This window comes from Glycine max, chromosome 5 (assembly GCF_000004515.6).
Source record: "Glycine max cultivar Williams 82 chromosome 5, Glycine_max_v4.0, whole genome shotgun sequence".
NCBI classification, from domain to species: domain Eukaryota; kingdom Viridiplantae; phylum Streptophyta; class Magnoliopsida; order Fabales; family Fabaceae; genus Glycine; species Glycine max.
Window position 1 is genome coordinate 37567771 of NC_038241.2, and position 22189 is coordinate 37589959.

The following is a 22189-nucleotide window of genomic DNA, read 5'->3' on the forward strand; positions in this document are numbered from 1 at the left end:
CTCATTGGTGGTTAGTTTGTTTCTTGTACTTAGGCTATGATTTTAGCCTGTGACATTTAATATTCTACTGTGATTTGCATAATTGGGGGGAGAAATTTGGTCCCTTGATTGGGAATTCCCTATTTTAAGGTGTTGAGAAGTAGTGTATTGATAGTTGGGAGAAGGGTTAGGTCTTGAAGGTGGGATTTTCATGTGGAAGGTGGTTTGTTTCAAATCGAAGTGTGAGATATGCTGAGCTCTGATGATGGAGACATGGATGTGTTCTTTGACTCAGTGGATAGTTTGTCAACTCAAGATTCTGTTTTAGCCAAAGAAGAGTTTGGTTCTGGAAGGTGTGGTTATGACGAAATTTGGGTGAAGGAGCCTGTTAGTGTGAAGGAGAGGAGGGAACGTTTTCTGCAGGGTTTGGGCTTAGCTGATTCTTCTTCCAAGGTTTGTTCACAAGAGAAAATGAACTTAGATGACTCATCCATCAGCTTGGGATTGGAGAGGATCAGGGAGTGCAGTGGGGCAATCTCAAATGCTTGCATTTTGCATACTGATCAAGTAGTATCTGAGAAGTTGATTCTCTCTGGAGGCAAAGCAGCTTCTAAAGAAAAAATCTCTTTGGATGAATTCAAAGGGTGTCCCCAAGATGAAGCAGAAGCAAACATTCAAGGAAAAGAGCATGAGTTCTCTTCTACAGCTGAGGAGCACAGACCCAGAGAAGCTGTTTCACAAGAAGAATTTCAGGATTTTGATATGAGTAAAAGAAAGAGGAAAAACTGGTGGAAGCGCTTTGTGAACATCAGGAAAAGTGGTGAAGGAAATGTAAGGTCCAAATTGAATGCAGGGACAAATAAAACTCGAAGAATAAAGGTGAGGCAGAATAAAAAGAGGTGGCTGGAGTTCAGTGGCCTATACCTTGGACAAGAGGTTAGAGCACACAAAGGCCTAGTCTGGACCATGAAATTTAGTCCATGTGGTCAGTATTTAGCGAGTGGAGGTGAAGATGGTGTTGTTCGCATATGGTGTGTTACATCACTGGATAAATCCAGTATTTGTTTCACCCCAGAAGACAGTACTTCTAAAAGCAAAGTGGAATGTGACAACTCTTCTCCTCGGAAGAAACACTCAAGCCAACCCTTCATTTTCCTTCCAAATAGTGTTTTTCAAATTGAGGAATCACCACTGCAAGAATTCTTTGGTCATTCCAATGATGTCTTGGATTTGGCTTGGTCTAATTCAGATGTGAGTTTAACTAGCAGAAGCTGTTACCCCCCCTCCAATCATGCAATATCTTCAATTTGTTCTGCTTGCAATTTTAAGTTTTCCTTGAAGCTGATAAAAAATTCTTGTTGCAGATTCTCCTTTCATCTTCTATGGACAAGACTGTTCGCTTGTGGCAAATTGGTTGTAATCAATGTCTAAATGTTTTCCATCACAATGACTATGGTATGTATAACAGAACCAGGCATTTTGACGCATATTGTTCTCAACCATAGTTTAATTAGTTAACAAAACTTAAAGCACATGACTATATCTTTTCCCGTGAATGTAATTTATAATAGTGTCTTCACTTTTAATGAAAGCAGTGACATGCATTCAATTCAACCCTGTTGATGAAAACTACTTCATTAGTGGGTCCATTGATGGTAAGGTTCGAATATGGGGGATACGTGAAGAGCGAGTTATTGACTGGGCAGATATACGAGATGCCATAAGTGCTATAAGTTACCAGCAAGATGGGAAAGTATGTCATAAATTTTTAGGCTGAATCTTTTCATGACTTTGGGTCTTCTTACATATTCTGACACTGGAAATTCATGTATATGAGATTGATGAACCATTGGCTATTTACATATGCAGGGATTTGTAGTTGGTTCTGTTACAGGCACTTGTTGTTTTTATGTTGCTTCAGGTATGCACCTCTTGTTTAACAAATACTATCAATTACTGTAAAGAGTTATAAGGTTGGCTTGGTGGTAAAAGGAGAAGGGAGGGAGGGAAAGGTCGTGAGTTTGATTCCCCCGACTAACAAAAAACTAACATTTGCCGATCCAAAAAAACCATCAATTACTGTAGTCATGAACTCTCTTTGCAAAGGATAAAATAGAGGGACATAAAATAGAAAGGACTGTCTAAATTGGATTTCTAATGATTTAGGAACATATTTCCAGCTTGAGGCTCAGATAGATGTCCATGGAAAGAAGAAAGCGTCCGGCAACAAGATTACTGGCATTCAGGTTTAAATCTATTAATTCTTAGCTACTAAAGTGCTATACTTTGTCCTTCATCTATTAACATTATAACATCCTTGTTCCTTTGCAGTTCTCCCAAAAAAACAGTCAGAGAATAATGATCACATCAGAAGATTCTAAAATTTGTGTATTTGATGGCATTGAGCTTGTTCAGAAATACAGAGGTACAACACTTAGTGTTGACTGTTGAATCATTATTGGAAGAATAATAGGATAGCTTCAAAAGTTCTTCACCTTATCAATATTTGTTTTGCATTTTTTTTGTAACTATTCTCTTTTGTTGGGATGCCGATCATTTCTGAAGTTATGAATTGTTATCTTAATTGAAACCATATAATTGGCACGAATAAAAGTTTTATGTTAGCATATTCTTTGTTGTTTGTTACCTTGGAATGGTGACAGGTTTTGTTATATTTTCTAAATAATTAGAAAACAACTTCTGATAACTACCTAGGTGTAACATTTTTTATGAGCTGCATAATGAATCTTTGTTGTATCCCGAGGTTTTGTTGATTTATATTTGTAAGTTTAAAGGTCAGCCTCTGTAATTCTGTTATTGTCTGTTTCATTGTATTTTTTATACCTGTCACTTTAAACAGTTTGAAATATCATTGGTTGATTAGTTAATAGATTAAATTTGAAAAAATAATCCACAAACTGAGCTTCTTCCCCTCACATGGGTGGGATTTTTTTATTACAAAAATTCACTCTAGTTTTATGCAGTTAATTTTTTAAACCTATGCTATAATTTCCTCACGTGGCATCAGGATCTGCTTATCCGATAGGCTGATGTTAGGCCTGAGCAATTGTCTTACAAATTGGAAGATGTAGCGACTCTATTTTTAATGCCTAATGTCTATCCTACCTTTCTACATCAAATTGGGAGTTATAATGTTTACTGTGTTGGGAGGGGAGGGGAAGCTTTCTTCGGAAAGGTTTAGTTACTCAACTTTGATAGATTTGTAGTTGAAGTTCTGTTTCTTTTTCTCTTAAACCTAATCACGTTGAAATTGTAGATTCATACATATAAAAATGGAATTATTCATATAATCATGGTGCTAGTTATATTCTGTGCATTCTAATATGCAGCAAGAGGCCCGTGAATTTTGATTTCTTTTGGCTATTTCCAACTAGACCTATTCTGCAACCTCCTCTTCTACATGTTCATGCTCTTCAATTTTCTACTAGCAATATAGTATTGTTTTATCAATAGCAAGCTTTAGAGTTATGTTTAGACACTCTATTATATTGTATGTTTTCCTTAATTGATCTTTGACTTTACTTTCACTAATTTGTGACTTCAATATAATATGTTGTCTATACCACTGCCATGTTGATAAATTTAAGATAGTATTTTTTCCATTGCGTACTTAATGCTTGGTTTTCATTAAAAGTTCTAAGCAAGTTAGTCTTACTACTTCTCACAGGTCTTCCTAAGTCAGGATGTCAGATGTCTAGTTCATTCACATCAAGTGGAAAACATATAATCTCAGTTGGAGAGGACTCCCATGTATATATTTGGAACTTTGATGACATGGGAAATGCTTCTTCAAAACAGACGAAATCCGAACGCTCCTGTGAGTACTTTTTCTCTAAAGGTGTTACTGTTGCAATTCCTAGGTCAGGCATGAAAGCAGATAAAAGGGACTCTAGTGGTAATTATTCCCACCATTCTTCAGAAATGCCAACCCAACAGCTAGAGGTTGCCTCTGAGGCTAGAGATCACAAACGTTTTTCTCTTGGTAATTGGTTCGCCATTGATGGCACGTGTCGAGGTTCTATGACTTGGCCCGAGGAGAAACTTCCTAGCTGGGATTTACCTATAACAGAAGATGAATATGGTCACCAGCAGTTATGTTACAAAGATAATTGCCATGGCAGAAATGTATCAGAAACATGGGGACTATCAATTGTGGCAGCTGGTTGTGATGGAACTATCAAGACATTCCACAACTTTGGATTGCCCGTTAGGCTTTAATTAAGACAATGCCATGGTTATGTTAGCATTGAATAACCATGTAAATGTCATGGTTATGTTGGTGTTGAATAACCATGTAACTTACTCCTATTTAAGGATCGATGATTCAGCCACAATGCCTTCCATATATGAGAACTTTGGCCTCTTATCCATTAAGGCTTTGCCTGGTAAAGGTGGAAATTTACAACGGTGTGTTATGGCCTTAGAATCCAATGTAAGTGGCTCAAAATGTGGGAAGACGGAATTTGAAGCCTTTGCCTCTGCTTATATGATGATCATTGCTAAATCCATGTTGAGTCTCAAGGCTCTCGAAATGTTCTAGAAATTTGTACACTTAACACTTGTGATATGCCTCTAGTTTAATGTGGTTCTAGTGGTGAAGTCAGGCCACAGACCACACGAGAATCTTAATCTCTTTTTCTCATTCTCACATTGTGATTAGATGATTTATACAGCTGATACAAATTTAAAAATGCAATTGAAATTTTATTCAATTTTGCGTTTCTATTACTTTATAGAGTTTATCTTTACCTTATTATTGACTTGCTAAGGCCGCAATCTAAATATCTATCAATTGTCATGGCAGAAATAATCACTTAAAATATGTCTCATTAAAATAAAATTGCCTATAATAATAATAATAATAATAATAATAATAAATGATTACATTCTTTACACTCTTTCAATGACTAAAATTTGGCAATTTGTAAATTGGTTTTTATATTCTTTCAATAAATTAAAATCATTAGCAATATAAATATAAATTTGGCCTGTTAGGAAGCTCTGTCCTTAGTGGCAAGTTGCGAGTCAGATGGAGCTGTTGAAAAGAAAATGAGTTGGTGAATGTTTTGAACGCAGTGAGATGAATTTTTTATCATTGAGAAGCAAATATTTTTAATATGAGAACGAAATGCCGGACCAATGTTAATGATTGCACTATTAAAGTGAAAAATGATAAATTTTTAAATTTGATGCAGCATGATAGATTCCACGAAAGTAAACTCCAAGTTAGTTGCCATATTATAAAGTGGATTTCATATTTCGATTAAAAAAATAATAGAATCCAAGTATAACAGTTAATTGTTTATAAAATAACTCTACCTTAATTAAAAAGAAAGTTTTATTTTGAAATTATAGAAAAAACGGTGAATTTTAGTACTATTTTAAACGGTCTTAGCCAGCCAGTTAATATGAACCTCACTTGATCTGATTTAACATTTACTTTTGTCTGCATGGTACATAAAGCCATGTTTCTAATAAACAATTTTAATTAATTGAATTAATAGGTTAATTATATTATAAAATAATTAATATCATTATATATAATATTAAATTTTTTAATTTTTAATATATATTTAATACATATTTGAATTTATTATGATAATTAATTTATAAAATTAACCTATTAATTCAATTGAATATAAGATATATGATATATGCCAAAAAATTTCCTAGGAAATTTCGTTTTCTTTTTTGGTAGCCCATGCCCAGTGAGACATTTCCAATAATTCAATACGGATTTGTTGTGCGCGCTAGATATTTGGAGTTTGGACGCAGAAATTTTCTTAAATTATTGTAGGGAATGAAATTGAAAGGGAAAAAAAAAATCAAAATTATCTTGAGCGGTAACACAGAGCAGAGCACGGAAAGGAAAAACCTCGGTAGAGTTGAGGGTTTAGCGGCAGCATAGAGAATAGAGATAGAGCGAATTGAAACTCTCTAATGGCACTCTACACCCATCTCATCTCTTTCTCTTCTTCTTCTTTTCTTCATTCACCTTCGCCTCTATGTCTTCCAAAGCCTCTCTTCCCTTCTTTTACTTTGACAGTGGGCAATTCAACCTCCCACACCACCAGTCTCGCCGTTCGCTCCTCTTATTCCGAAATGGGCTCTTCCCCTGAGCCCATCAATTTCAGGTTTGTTTTCTTCTTTTTTGTTTTTTGGGCCCACTAGCAAGCTGTTTGTAGAAATGCTTCTGTGGAACTAAGACGATAAATTGTTTGTTATGACTGAAATAAAAGTTGTTGGCAGGAAGCCAGGGATTCCGTCCATGTCTCACTTGAGACTCTCAATGAACGAAAGTAGCAAGCCATCATTTAAATGGCGAAGGGTTTTGCTCAAAGTCAGCGGAGAAGCACTTGCTGGAGACCACTCTCAGAACATTGACCCTAAGGTTACATACCCTGCTTTGCTTTGCTACTCTATTACTCTATTCAATTCTTGTTTGGGTAAATACCCAAATTCGTCCTTGAAAGAAAGCGTAAGACATTAACAAATAAGTCGTTAAAAAGATGAAAAATTTAAATTTAATTACAAATTATCCCTTAAAATTTACAGCCTAATGTCAAATTGATTATCAAAAAATATAATTTATTGTCAAATTGGTCCATAAACATTACAACTTAATGACAAAATGGTATCAAAAATTTAGACTAATATGTTGCACTTTTTCTACATTTAAGGATTAAATTTGTATTTTTCATCTTTGAGGACCAATATGTTACCGCATCACACTTTCAAGGACAAATTTGACTATTTATCCTTTTTAATAATCCACTCGTGTTAGTAATCTTTGAGCAATTATAATAATTAATTTTAAATATACTAACAGCTTCTCTTTGTTAGTTAGACATTTTTCTACTATTTTATTGTGCGTTACTGCCTTCATTATTTAAAATTAGTTTTGTAATTGTTAATTACAAGTTTACATAGATATAAGAGTGGTGATAAATCTTTGGTATGCCTTAATTACTTAATGGACATTTTAGGGAAATGAGAAAACAAGTTAATGAGACAAGTGTGGCAATACATGGTTCTTGAAAACATAATAAATAAATAAAACGAAATACTTTGATATATTATGTTGTTCTCGACATTGTTTCTGATTTTTTTTTTGGTTGGATACAGATAACCATGGCCATTGCAAGGGAGGTGGCAGCAGTGACTCGCCTTGGCATTGAGGTGACAACAATGGATTTTTTTTATACTAATACGTTTTTGTTTCTTTTGTTATAGTTTTTCTGCTGCATCATCTGTTGTTTGAGATCATCATTTGACTAATTGAATTTGTGCAATTTACAGTAGTTTTGTGAAATTGTCGTTGTCGATGTGTTTTACAAATTAATCTTTAGGATAAGTGATACACGGATCTATTTTTTGTATTTGGCAGTAATATTGGGAGACTTTATGATATTGCTGCAAGTTAGAACATTTGACTTGAAGTTATTCAAAGCTTTTTACTGGTTTTCAGACTTTGGTTTAAACGATTAGGCTGATGTTTCAGGTTGCACTGGTAGTTGGTGGGGGTAACATCTTCCGTGGATCCTCCTGGGCTGGAAGTAGTGGACTAGACCGCTCATCTGCGGATTATATTGGGTGATTCCCTTAATCTCTTAATTTTTATCTTGAAGGTTAAGTCAGGGCACTGATCGCTGATGTGCTGGTTGTTAACTTAGATTTCCAATTTATTATGATCCACATCCACTATACTTTGAGTTGCTCAAAATGCATGAGAGAAGTAGTATCCAGGCTTTTTACTAATTTTGTTTAATTTATCCTCTAGGATGTTGGCCACTGTTATGAATGCTATATTTCTTCAAGCAACAATGGAAAGTATTGGCATTCCTACTCGGGTGCAGACTGCATTTCGTATGTCTGAGGTTGCAGAACCATATATTCGCAGAAGGGCTGTGAGGCATTTGGAAAAAGGAAGGGTTGTCATTTTTGCTGCTGGAACTGGTAATCCATTCTTTACCACAGACACTGCTGCAGCACTCCGATGTGCAGAAAGTAAGTTACATTTTTATTGATGTGATCTAGAACAAGCATACCACACTAAGCTCTATCTGTTTATCGTTGATGGTTCCGTTTATATTGTTTTCCCTGTAATTTCTTGGCAAAGGAGGTAGATTTTCGAAATCAATTTCTCTGTTTTTGCTAAATTTGTTTTCACTTCAGTATACAAGGTGAACTTTTCCAGCGCCTACATAACTTTATTCCGTCATTTATTCAGTTAATGCCGAGGTTGTACTCAAAGCAACAAACGTTGATGGAGTTTTTGATGAAGACCCAAAGCGTAATCCACAAGCACGTCTTCACGAGACACTAACCTATCAGGAGGTAACTTCCAAAGATCTGTCAGTGATGGACATGACTGCCATAACTTTATGCCAAGAAAATAATATTCCAGGTAAGTCACGCTGACAAACATTTATATGAACTTTTTTTTTTATATATATATATTTTCTAATTGTTATTAGTTTAAATTTCTCCTTACCCTGCCAAAAGTGAAGTGATTTTAAGCTGCCCCTGCCCTTCCTTTATGGTGCAGTTGTTGTCTTCAATCTTAACAAACCTGGTAACATTGAGAAAGCTATTAAAGGAGAAAGAGTTGGCACTTTGATTGGAGCAACCTGGAATTCTACCGTATCAAGAACATGAAAATATTTGTAGTCTTGCCAATTGATTATTTATTGTGTTTTTCTTTTCCTATACAATCTTCCAGCCGAGGATGCCAAATATGTGAGGTGCATTACTTGCGATTGGTGGTTTTGATGGACTTCAAGGGTGCTGTTGAGTCATAAATTTGTAAATATAACAAGTTAAATTATCGTTTGATGTTTCCCTCCACCTGGTTTGGCCTTATTTTACTTTGCCATTTTGTGGTTTATGCAAATTATATTTTGACTTCTGGACTGTGCTCCGTTTGCGTAAATTCATGTCTTCCTTTTTTTGACCCCCCATAATTTGTACTCCGTATTACGTTTGCTATGTACCTTTCAGCTTTGGTCCAAAACGAATGCGTACTTCGGCTGTAATCTAATCCTTTCTGAAATGTAATTCAGATTTCAGAGGAATAGGAATCCGGATGATATTTATCACCCATTCACCCTCTTTCCATTTTCAGCAAAAGCACGGAACTATTATTAGGCTTGGATTCTTCAAGCTGAAAGCCATTGTTTTTTTTGTTTTTGGGGGGGGAATAGAAGAAAGAACGAAGCAATGAAAATTATCATATTCATGTTTGAAATTTTCATTCCCCTAAGATTACATATCTTGGCACCTGAAAACATACCATCCAGCTTTATTGTTTTAATTCCCGACTTCTCCACTCTTGGAATTGCGTTTGAGTTATTTTAATTTGACGTTTTCTGATAGCTTAGAACTACCCGTTTCAATTGACTCCTCGTCCAAAGGTCATTGCAAAATTGATCGTGCAGCTATGTGTTCACTGTTCAATCACAACATCTACTAAACTTGTTTGTTTTTATTTTACTATAAAAATTGAATATTCGAGAGAGAAATTATTTTCTAAACAAGCACAAGATGGTATGTCAAGAAATTCATCCTTCCTTGGACTCAAAAAAGTAAAATAAGAGTCTTCCAACCTCCATTATTGAAAAATCTAAAATAATTTTTTTTTGTGCGCCGTATTTAATAAATTAATAAATAAATAAAAACTTTAACCCAATCCACGATAGTACCACATAAACACACTGGGAAAGAAACTCAAATTTTGTCGCAAATAAAGTCAGGCAATTTTAGTTCAGAACAGTAAATCTCTAAAGTTTGAATTGAAGAGTCCTCATTGTCTCATTGATTATCTTTTCCCAGTACAACAATGTATACTCACTACTACAAAACTTATGGCACAAAAGTCAGCGAAACGTTGAATTAATCATAAATAAAAAACCGAAAAGTCTTTGGCCGAAAAAAAACGAAAATGAAATTAGTAAAAGAGATTAAAGATGTCCGGCGACGGCAGCGGAGACATCACGTTGCCGGGAAAAAGCCCCGACGGACTCGCAATGAAGCTGGTCGTTGACCAAAAGGGGCTCAAGTCATTCCAAAAAGACGTCGTTTGCGATTCCGAGAAAAACCCTGGTGATATCGGGGGCAACGTCGCCGGCGACAATATTCCGGGGAATTGACCCACTTCCACTCCTTCTAACATCAACGTCACGTCGTTGTCTTCGCTGCGAACTTTCTCCCTCTCCGACGGGCTCGTTCTCTCGATCGACGCGAGTCTCGCCGCCGGCGATACGTCGCCGGCTCGGAGATTGGGTTCTGCGCCGGAGGAGGGTCCGGTGAGGCGCTGAACGACGTTCATGAAGTCGCTGACGGTGACGTGGAGGACTTTGGGAGACACGGTGTAGATGATCACCGGCTTCCGCTGCTCCGGCGGCGGCGGCGGCGCCGGTTGGTGTGCGGTGGGGGGAAGCGGCGGTTTGCGGATCTTGTGGGAGTCTTTGCTGACTCTGAGCGGCGGCGGGCGTGTCCCTTGGAGCTGGAGCTCTTTCTTTCCCGGCGGCGAAGATGTTCCGGCGGCGGCGGAGGGGAATTCCGGCGGGTTCATGGTGGAGCTTGTTGTTAGGAAGAGAAAATGGGTGCTATTAAAAAGAGGATGGTGTTGTTGGACCCCAAATTACCAAGTACTGTATTAATTGTTAATTTATTATTAGGAAGGGAAGCAAGGACCAAAAGAGATGCCCATTTATTGACCAGGAGAGGTTGATTAGTCAAATACATGTTCTTCTTCTCTTCACAAATGAAAAACTCTATTTCCTTATGTAGTCTGGGCTTCTGCCACGCCTCATCTCTTTTTTCTTCTTCTTAATATCACTTTTTATTCTTTTTTTATATTAAGTCTTATAAATTTTATTCTTATTATTTATTTATGTTTTCGAAATTCTAATTTTAATTATTTTTTTAATATTCTATTAAAAATATCAGTGTTATGTTAACTTTTACATCTAAAAAAGGATCAAATGATATATTTTAAAAATTTAAAGAAATAGAATAAAACTCTTAAGATTAAATGTATCAAAATGAATTAATTGTAAAATATAATGACATTAAATTATTTTAAAATTTTAAAATTAACAAAACACTAATATTTTTATAAGAAAATTGAAAAAAAATATCAAAATGATATATTTTGAAAATATAAAAAATCAGAATGAAAATTTTAAAATTAATTTTTTTTTCTAGATTGTATTCTTTATTATAAACAATTATATTTGAATCAGATAAAATTATGAATGAGACATTTCTTTTTCTAAATATTGAACACAAGTGTATAACTTAAATACAAGACTTTAAATTAAATTGGAACAACTGCATGTCAATTAATCCACCCTCTTATCAGTTGACGCGCATCATTTTTAAAAAAGTGTTTGTTTGACACGGATATAACTCTCATCTTCTATTTGTTTTGTTTAATGCGAAATATTAGGGCGTATTCTTTAATTTCTCTCTAGAATGGGTGATAGCATCTTCACGACGTAACATAGTCGTATCAACTAAACATTGTTTTGGCGTATGGTAATTTAGTAATGTGCAGAAGTTTTCTTTTTTAATCTTGTTTTCCTCAATTGGCCCAAATTAAATCAAGGGATCAATACATGGAATGGAACTTTGGTTTTAAATGGACTTTTCTGGACCTTGTGATGTTATGCTCCAGATGCGGGCGTTTTATTTTTCTGCATTTTGGGAATTGTTTCCTGCACTTTTCATTATGAAGAGTGTAGGAAGCAGTTTGAAGAGTGGAGGAAGCAATTGCCTCCTGATGCTGATGGCCAATCAATTAAGGAAATGCATCTATATAAATAGTACTATCATTATCAACAAAGCAACTCCGTATGCTGTCTCATAGTCACATGCCAAAGTCTTGAGCCAAAAGAATGGCAAAAGAAACAGTCTGTCTCAATTTCGTGCAATTAAGAGGCGGAACGGTAAAATTTGTGAGACACATGTTTTGTTGCTTCGTTTAATATTTTTTATTTGTGTATATATTCCAATTTGTGAGATACATGCTTTGTTTGGCCTCAAATTCTCCACGAGTTGCATTTTGTCCAATCTTGTTTACGATATAGTGGATAATATTTGGATATATCCCACAGAAGTTCATCTTGAATCGAGCTAGTACAGAAGGATCAGAAGACCATAACTAGCCAGGGATGCATCAAGAAAGAACTACGTACTACTAGTATGGTTGGATGTACTCGATAGAAATTGCATTAGCTCAGTTGTATGCTTGGTGGTTGGAACCATTTATGGAGATATTAATTGATTTTCCATGTGAAGCTACCGGCATTTGAATTTGGAAATAATAGCCTAGATGGGGGGAGAGTGCAGGAGGTGGCATTATTGTGATGGGTTCAATGGAGCAAACCAAACAATAGAACCAAATGTGACTTTCTGATGATACTTGATAGCATAGGATCTCCATCATTCAATGTGGCCATAATTGGCAATTTGGATGGAGCACTTTCTACTGAAAGAGAGAGCCAGGTTTTTATTTTTCTTTGATGACTTTTCAAAACTTCATATATTAAAGGATATTTATCTGGTTTTGACTGTGTTTGGATGTTTGTAAAATTGATTTTGAATCAACATAATTTTGCAAAATTGATTTTAAGAAAACATGAGTTTTTTGTAATGTCATTTTGTTTGGATAAAACATTAAAAAACTGATTTGGCCACACAAAATTGTTTGAAAACTTTCCTTCAAAATTGATTTTAGGTGTATAATTACTCAAATAGATTTTAATATCCATGCATAATTTTTTTATTTAGACTTTTTTTATTGTTATTTATCTTAGGTTAGAGATAAAGGAGTCTCCAACTAATTTACTAGATTAGAATCTAATCCCATTCGAAATGTCTAACTATTAGTCCAAGAAAATTTTGCATATAATGAAAATTGAACATGAATCCTCTTGTTAAATAAATCGTTTTCACTTATATAATCACGACGACACCTTAAATGACTGTGTTAATCATTTGGATTATATATATATATATATATATATATATATATATATATAATTTAATATTAAATAGTTTGATTTTTCTTTACATAACATTAATTCATTATTATTTATCTTATAAAAAGTTAATTATTTAGGTTTGAAAAATAATAATTATTTACTTAAGGTTTAAATATTTTTTTAATCTTTGTAATTTATTACTTTTTTATTTTTAATCCTTATAAATTATGTTTGTTTTATTTTTCGTCCTTATAATATTTTATATAACATTTTTTTTATTATTCAAAACGCTATATAAAATAGTTTACGAACTAAAAATAAAAGAAACTTAATTTACAAAAATTAAAAAATAATTTTTTTACAAGTAAAAAAACATTAAATTACATAGACTATATTTAAAATTTTATTTAATCCATGATTTTCAACTTCCTCTGTCATTTATTCACGGACCCCTGAAACGTTTTAAAATTTATTTAAAAAACACAAACAATATAATATTAACTTAACCATTATAATTGCTGTAAAAAAAAAAAAAACTTAAACCACTACAATTCACAAGTAATTATCATGAGAGAGTTTCTATGATACCCTAAATTTTTTTGGGATTTTGATACTGTTGATTATTTAGGCAATAAAATTGTTATGTGATTTGGCTTCTCATTTTTCTTTCAAAAGTCCTTGATTAATTAAAATGTTGTTTTAAAAAAAAAATTACAACTATTTTAAATTAAAAATCTAACGAAACATAAGTTTAGAAGTTTGATCCCTAATCTTCTTCACCCTATAAATTACGCTAACTCTTTTAAAGTGACTACTGCACTAAAAAGAAATAGAATTGCAAATGTATTAATATTGTTTATAAGGAATTAACCTTTATTGGTATTATAAAATTCCTCATATAAAATTGTGATTTCGTTCCAAAAGCATAATTGTATTGAAGAAAGATGAAACTTTTGTCTCTTTTAGATGTTCTTGTTAGTATTACTATTAGGTACACTTTAACTATAAATAGAACTATTAATTCATATTCGCCAGTGTGAGGGATGAGGCTCTCAAATCTCACTCAAGTTCAAGTCTCTCTACCAATCAAGATTCAAATGAAGACGAGCATGATGTTTTTTCATGTTGTCATTTTTTTCTCCGATCAAATCCTGTTGTTGTGACTGTAAACTTTAAAGAGACAAAATCATAATTATATTTCTCTTGAACATAACAGTCACTCTATAGGAATCATTAAATCAACGTGGTTTACCTGGTGAAGGAGATTAGGATTTAAAATTTTAAACTTATGTTTAATCAGATTTTTTAAATTTAAAATAGTTGTAATTTTATATTTTTTTTAAATTAATTAATCAAGGACTAATCTAAAATAAATAAAAGTTTCTTTAATTATTGGGAAGATAAATGACATGAAAATTTTATTGGTTAAAAAATCAAAGTATAAAAAATTTCAATTTTTTTTGTGGTACCATAAAAACTCTCATTATCACACATTCTATTTTAAAGGAAAATAAAGTTGCTACAAAGGAAAGTTATTCATTAGTAATTGGCAATTCGCAAGGGAAGTAAATGACTATCTTCAAGTCTAAACTAGCTCATGACTATTTTCTTGTTAAATCACTTGAATGGCATCAAGTAAGGATTTTAACTACTATCAATAGCGGTACAAATGAACATGGGGAGATGATTGAGTTTGGTTTGAAAGGAAAGGATAAACTTCGAAAGATAACATGTCTACAAGAGAGAATCGATTTTAATTGACGCAAAAACCACACTTATGTAGATTCTTTCAGACTCAGATCTGAATCACAGAATCACGTCTTCAACATAATACCAAACATCATGGTCAAAGGAAAAATTAAGTTTGACCACCATTAAACTCACGTTGAAGGCATTTGAATGTGAACCAAACATACTCTACATCAGAAAGTTTCTATATCTTTTTAATGAATCTTCGTAATTCATCAAAGTTTTATATCCTTTTAATGATTTTTCAAGCATTTTAAAAGTATTTAATACTTACGAAGCTCTTATGGCATTTTTTTTTATTAATGCTCTCTGTACTAAATTTCCAAGTAATTGGAGCATCTAGATTATTAGAGTATCTAGTGTCTAATGGTGAAAGTACTATATAGTGAAGACTTTAGTTCTTAATTAAAAAAATGTCACACTAATGAAAAATGTTAATTATTAAAAACATGCTGATAAATTTTTTATTTAACCAAAATTAACTCGGGTTTTTGGAACTCAGTCAAGTTTCACTACTAATCCATCTCTTACTCTCCTTTTTATGTTTGTTGCATCTGAAAGTGAGATTTTCTATTTAGAAGTCTCTAAACAGATTTCTAACAATATCTTTATGTAGCGCTCGATAGAACAAAAAGAAAATAAAAGAAATATAATTAAAAAGAAAGATTTAAATTAAAATAATATATGAAAATGTGAAACCCATGCTAAAATTTTGAAACTTTTCACACAATTTTTCCCCCTCAACAATCAAATATGGCCTTAGTATTTTATTTTTACAAGTAAAAGCATCTTTAGTATGAACATTATAAGTTTACATTATCATTGAAATACATTATACTAATAATATATGTATTCATAATATATATTAATCATTCGTTAATATGAAACATCATATTATCAATAATAATGTATCAATATAACTCGCTAATTATATCAACATATGAAAACTTACACATGGTTTGGTTTAATTGATTTTAAGCGGTGAGAAAATAAGGATAAAAGTAGAAGAGAAAAAGTAATTTTACATTATTTGGACAGGAAAGAGAAGTAAGAAAGAGAGAAAATGAACGAGACTCGCTTAAAAATAAAATCTCTTCTCCAATGAAAATAAAACTGATAAGATAGGAAAAAGATTGCTTAAATTTACGATAATAGCCCTGTTAATAAACCACAGTGCTGCCTTGTGTTTTTTTATACATAAAGTGCTTCCGTCTTAGAACCTTTGATAAAAAAAATATTATTTCCCTATTTACACTTTTGGGTGGGAAACAAGTTACTTGTTTTTAAGATAATATTTCTTTTTTAAAATATTATATTATATTATTTTTAAAAAGTATTATTATTATTATATATATATACACACTAGGGCAAACATGTCTTTTAAAAAATCATTTTTTCTCTCTTTAATTTTCTATTCAACCAAACATGTAGAGGAAAAACTTAACTTTTCTTTCTCTTATACTTCTTACTTTTAGTCTAAACATTTTTAAAATCTATTATTTTTTTACTCATTTTCTCTTCTATTCCATATTTTTTCTTATTCTATTTCTTTGCTCTCTACTTTTCTCCCTGTAAATCTTTACTCTTATACTAACTTTAGTTGGATGGAAAAAAAATGAAGAAAGAAAAAATTTTAAAATTTAAAGTAAGAAAAAGTAAAAGCGAATAAAATTTTAATTTTTTGTTTTTAGAAGTTATCTCTCCCCTCTCTCTTTTCCTTTTTCTTCCATTAAACAGAATATTTTTTTTTTTTTTTGTTATTTGTATGTTTTTTCTGTACTTTATTTCCATGCAACCAAACATACCATTAACATATATTTTTGTTTCTGTTGTAACGAGTGGTACAAGTTTTTTTTTTTATACCTCACCAAGTGAAATACAAGACAAAGTGGGCCGGATTTAAAAGACAAGAGATGGAGCCCAATGAGATACAAGATGGGCCGAAATTAACATTAGCCATGAGAGGGTGAACTGCTTGGGGTACCCAGCAGTTTTCAAAAATGCCCTTATGGGTATTTTTGGTTACAAATAGTAGATTAACTTTTTTATTTTTACAGTGTTTTTTCTCTCTTCATAAAACCGCACTCCCTTAGTGTAACTTGCTTCCATTAGCATTCTTTTGTGAGTGTTTGTTGTCGCCAATGGTGTACGTGCATTATTTACAGATATACGACGAAGTTTAGTAGTTTTTTGTCGCGGGGGAAGAAGGGTGCATATTAAAAAAATTTAAAACATACAGATTGGCGATCCGTATGAACCATATAGATTGTCAATCCGTATGATTTAAATTTTTTTTAAAAATTATAATTTTGTATACTTTTTTATACATTTAATTTATTTATAAAATTTGATAATTAAAATTTTTTGATATTTAACTGAATTTTGTATTTAGATGTTTATTACAGTAATTAATAATTTAAAAAATTTAATATTTAATTGAATGATGTATTTGAATGTTTATTACCGTGATTGAAAATTAAACAAATATGATATTTAATTGAGTGATGTATTTAGATGTTTATTACGACAATTGATAATTAAACAAATTTGATATTTTTTTAACATATGTAAATTTCTATTAAATCTATGATTTTTATTTACAATTTATATACGTAAACAAATTAATTATTAGATAAAAATTAATTATCACAAAATTTATTATGTAAATTTACATGTTCATTAAATATACATTAGAAATTTTAGTGTTATATATAGCGACATTAATTATTTCTTAACATAATTGGTCTATTAGCTCAATTAGTTAAAATATTGTACTAATAATATAAAAGTTATAGGTTTGATTCCTGCTTAAACCATTAATTCATAAATTATATTTTTGAAAAAAAAAATAAAAAAAATATTATGGGCCATGTACAGATTGGTAATCCGTATCGGGCCTATGGATTGTCAATCTGTATTGGTCTTTTGAAAGGGTAAAATTGGAATTTTGCATGTTATGGTGGATCTATCAGTAAAAATGCAGGTTGCCCTAGCAGTTCCCAAATAGAAGAGATACGCGGCCCAATTGAGAAGTATGCCAGAATAAGAAGCAAAGTGTGGAAAGCTAAGCACAAGTTATGATAGAAAATGGAAAGCTTAAAGATTAATAGATGATAAAACTTAAAAATTAAGAGAATAATAATTAATAATATTCTATGTTTATAATTTCACCTTTTCTATTTAAGATCAATACATATAATGAAATAGTATTTTTCTAGTTTATTAAAAATTATTGTGTTTTTAATCACTATTTATTTTAAAATTTATTAACAATACCTATACAAATTTTAAAAATTAAAATATTGAAATACGAACAGTCAAGAAATATTAATATGAAATAAATAAAAGGTTAAAAAATAAAATCAAATGAAGTCATAGATTGGGAGAATTTTAAAATAAATTTTAGAAAAATACCATTTAACTTCTTATATATTTGATGTATTATTTAATATTCTTAAAAACAAAATAATAATAATAATCGATACAACTTGAATTGAAAAAAAAACAGACTTAATATTATATTCAAATAAATTAAAATCAAACAATAAATATATAATTTTTAAGGATAAATATATTTAGTACCGATACAATGATACTGATATATATTTATTGATGACCTTGGATAGATTCTTCTTTTCTGATCATTTCAAGAAAATCTGATTGAGTACAACTCAATGCATATTTGCTTCCAATTTTTTGATGCGATTATCCAGGTCCAATTGATGCAGTTCCCCCCAGCTTCTGCGTAAAATTTGAAATGGACATGGAAAATATCTAGGAATGCACGTAAAAAAGTGGAAGCAAACACGATGTCAGAGTCCAGGATCAACAACTTGGGTATATGATAACGTTATTATATTATATTGAAAAAAGTTTGAAATACTCCAAGTCCTCGGTAAACCATATGGAACCAATCAAAATGGTTGAAGTGGCGTGGACTATGTTTCCTTCAAAAAAAAATTCTAGTTCAAGTCTAAAGTTCAAAGTCTAATTAAAACAAAAAAAAATGTTTAATAGATTTTTATTCCCTTAATTAAATTTATTATCCTCACTCGAATTAATTGATATTATAATTAATGACTTTCGGATAGCGAATCTGCGTGTATATATTGCATTAGCACTTAGCAGGTGAGTTAAACATCATCCATCACTGAATTGGAAACCTTCAGAGTAAGTTCTAGAATACATTGAAAACACTTAGTTGTGTCACTTTCATGGTTATTAAACCAACGAATTAAGATAAGGATATTCCGACAGTATACCTTAGCAACATGTTTTTTAACCGCTATCTATCAACTTTTTTTTTTTTTTTTGGTTCCTTTTGTTTTATTTAATAGATTTACATTATCATCAGTGCTGGGCCTCATACATATATCTATGATCTGTCACCACACAGGTGCTGTTTCCACCGCCATACCTCTTTATATATAATAAATACGAACCTCCCACGAGTTTCCACTACGCTCTTCTCTTTGTCTTTGACTATAGTAGAGAAGAGAAATTAAAACAGATGGGAAGTTTAGAGGAAGACGAGTTGGTACAAATGGTGCAAGATTTTATAGAATCCGAATCAACATCCCCCACAAGTTCCACTTCCTCAAATTGCCACACCTTAAACCACCGAACTCAATATTTTATTCTACAGGTACTGGCTGTTCAATGAATTCAATGTTTTGTCTTGGTTTAAGGTTGTCTCATGTGTTTTTTTGCTCTCTATGTTTTCAGGATATTCTAAGGAGTGATGGTGATACAGCATGTGAGGCTAAGGTATTGAAGTGTGTATTGAAGCATATGAGAGGTAGAAAGGGTGCTGAGAAAACAACAAGTCTCAGTAGATGGCTTGTTATGAGGATGAAAATGGATGGCCTCAATGCTTCTATATGCCACACCTCTTGGGCCACCTCTTTGGGTTGTCCTGCTGGTGGGTCTTTCTTTCTCTGCCTTTTCTCAACATCTAATTCAATTTTTGTTACCCCATATTCAAATTGAATCGTATATCCAAATATCCTTTGGCTCCATTAATTTGCTACATATTTGGATTATCTGGTTAACTATGCTAAGGAGATATCAAAATTTGAATTAGACATGATGGACCCTTTTGGTGGATCTTATGTTAAAATTTTGAAATTGTCATTTAAATGTCAAAATTAATGTGGTGCTACATATTTACTATGAAATGAAATTGAGCTTTTCATTAATTACTTTCTTGTATTCAAAACTTGTTTGTTTGTGTAACATATAGCAGGTGAGTACGAGTATATTGAAGTGATAACAGAGGATGATGAGAATTATGCCAAACCTATGAGGCTGATAGTGGATATAGACTTTAGGTCCCAATTTGAAGTTGCGAGGCCAACACAACACTACAAAGAATTGACAGACTCGGTCCCAGTGATTTTTGTTGCGATTGAGAGCAAACTGTGCAAGATAATTTCGCTGCTATGTTCTGCTGCCAAACAGTGCCTAAGAGAGAAGGGTCTCCACGTGCCACCATGGAGAACCACCTCATACATGCAAGCCAAGTGGCTCTCTGTGAGTCCTAAAGAGCCTAGCCATGCAGGTTATGTGGGAGAAAAAGGTGATGCCATTGGTGATGATCATGAACATGCTGATCCTGATATTATTGGTAACTGGGTACCTCCATTACTGAAGCCAAAGAAAAGGGATTTGGATGGTGGTGGATCTGGTTTGTCAAGTCAATTATCTAACATGAGTGTAAATTGTTGCTAGGGGAGTAGTCTCTGCTTATTCTAAGAACTACTATAACCAATTTTGGTCGCAATTTTGGAGTTCTTTTTGATAAATTCAGTGATCATCATCACAAGTATTTTTTTATTGCCACTTATGGTAGTGCCATAAAATAAGAGCACTTCTTACGTGGATTTTAAAATTTTAGTATTTTGTGAGCAAAAAGTGCTTGTAATCCACTTGAGAATCCTATTGTCGAATAAAAGAATATCCTTCTCCGTTTCATTTTTTCTTCTGTTTTCTGGTTCAAAGGAATAGAAGATGTAGGTAAGAAGGGATATGCCAAAAAATTGTGATCACGAGTTTCATATATTTCTGATTTAAGAATCTCCTTGAATTACTTGTAGTTTCTAAGACAATATAGCATTAATTTCCTTTTCGAACTTAGAAATGTTGAGAAGACACAAGTCATATATTTGCATGTTTTAAATATAAAACGTGCAACGTTTAAATGATCGATGTGGATAACATTGGAAAGGAAAGATTACATGATTCCTTCTTTTGCTCCGTGCTCCACGCTGCACGTTTTTTCTTCTTCTTTAACTATGAAATGTCTACTTTCAGTTTGATCCTTGTACATAAGTAATTTAATTCGTATATGCATAATCATATTTAACATCGTTTACATCAGTGTTATAGCCAGTAAATTAGATTGAAATAAAGTACCAACTGAAAATGTTTTCACAAATTGGGACGAAAATTATTATATTGATAATTTTAAATCTTCTTTACTGAATAAAAAGTGGTTTTGGTGGCAAATTTTGAATAATTTGTACAAGATTTCAGATTCTTTTATGGGTATAAATGTTACCAGTCATTAATTGTTAGTAACATGAATTCAAACTCATTATCTTCTTCCTTTATCACAGCTCAACCTTATAATTCCTACAAGATTTCATATTTAAATGTTATTATTGTCATTGTTATAAAAAAGATTCTTTAATTAAATGATGACAGTTATGCAGAGATAATAATAAAAAAAGTTATGCATAGAGATAATAATAATAAAAAAGTTATGCATAGAGACAGGTCTTTTGATTATAGATTAAAATTACAGTTTAATATTTTTTTATGGGCAATTGCAGTTCAATATATTTTTTTGATAGAAAAAATACAGTTCAATATTTGATTACTATATTTCTCGTAATCTTTAATAAAACAGAAGATCTAACTTTTTAAAAAGTAAAACAGAAGGAAACTATGTGCGATTTATGATCAAATGTGTTGTCTGAACTATCAATTTCAATCCAATAATAATAAATGTATTTATTTTTTACAATATGGAGTATCACTTAATAAGTTACTTGAAGGACAAAAAAAAATGCCATGTATTATCGGTTTAAAAATTCTTTACATTTGTGTCTAATCATAAACTATACGCCTGTTAATTTTTCTAATAACTATCTAAAAGTTATACTAACAATTTTTTATTGATAAATGAAAAAATTTATAATGACAATACATAGATATTTATTAAGTTAAAAGTTAAACGTAATTTTTTCCTACATTAAGAGTTAATTTCGTGTCCGGGATATTATAGGATATGATAACTATTTTATCCAATTTGTAAGATGTTATTTATTGCATCGGTAGGATATAATAATATTATTTTGCCGTTGATCCTTTTGGTCCTTGCTGATCTATCTAACATGTCATTTTCAGATTTTTTAAATTGTTACAAAATTAAAACTAGTGATGCAATA

General features: G+C 32.0%; 4 protein-coding genes across 6 annotated transcripts; 3 read left to right on the plus strand and 1 right to left on the minus strand.

The window, feature by feature from the left end:
• Nucleotides 1-4712, plus strand: LOC100819135 (WD repeat-containing protein 44). 2 transcript variants are annotated; one of them, XM_041015585.1, is made up of 8 exons: nt 7-1230; nt 1344-1434; nt 1575-1732; nt 1849-1900; nt 2146-2225; nt 2311-2404; nt 3668-3817; nt 3920-4712. In XM_041015585.1, coding segments are annotated over exons 1-8 (1629 nt in total). In that variant the 5' UTR covers nt 7-228; the 3' UTR covers nt 3922-4712. The 2 variants fall into 2 exon arrangements, with proteins under 2 accessions (XP_003524298.1, XP_040871519.1); XM_003524250.5 differs by having other exon boundaries at nt 1-1230; nt 3668-4712.
• Nucleotides 4713-5719: 1007 nt separating this feature from the next.
• On the plus strand, nt 5720-8908 carry LOC100781745 (uridylate kinase). The gene is made up of 7 exons (XM_003525065.5): nt 5720-6134; nt 6250-6391; nt 7126-7179; nt 7502-7593; nt 7781-8007; nt 8231-8407; nt 8549-8908. The coding sequence occupies exons 1-7, from the start codon at nt 5941-5943 to the stop codon at nt 8656-8658; spliced, it is 996 nt and encodes a 331-aa protein (XP_003525113.1). The 5' UTR covers nt 5720-5940; the 3' UTR covers nt 8659-8908.
• Nucleotides 8909-9785: 877 nt separating this feature from the next.
• Nucleotides 9786-10800, minus strand: LOC100782281 (protein MKS1). The gene has a single exon (XM_003525066.5). It carries the CDS (start codon nt 10571-10573, stop codon nt 9947-9949), a length of 627 nt encoding a protein of 208 aa, XP_003525114.1. The 5' UTR covers nt 10574-10800; the 3' UTR covers nt 9786-9946.
• Nucleotides 10801-19138: 8338 nt separating this feature from the next.
• Nucleotides 19139-20711, plus strand: LOC100782815 (uncharacterized). 2 transcript variants are annotated; one of them, NM_001255845.3, is made up of 3 exons: nt 19139-19383; nt 19464-19659; nt 19981-20711. In NM_001255845.3, exons 1-3 carry the CDS (start codon nt 19249-19251, stop codon nt 20466-20468), a joined length of 819 nt encoding a protein of 272 aa, NP_001242774.2. In that variant the 5' UTR covers nt 19139-19248; the 3' UTR covers nt 20469-20711. The 2 variants fall into 2 exon arrangements, with proteins under 2 accessions (NP_001242774.2, NP_001349293.1); NM_001362364.1 differs by having other exon boundaries at nt 19984-20711.
• The last annotated feature ends 1478 nt before the right edge of the window (nt 20712-22189 follow it).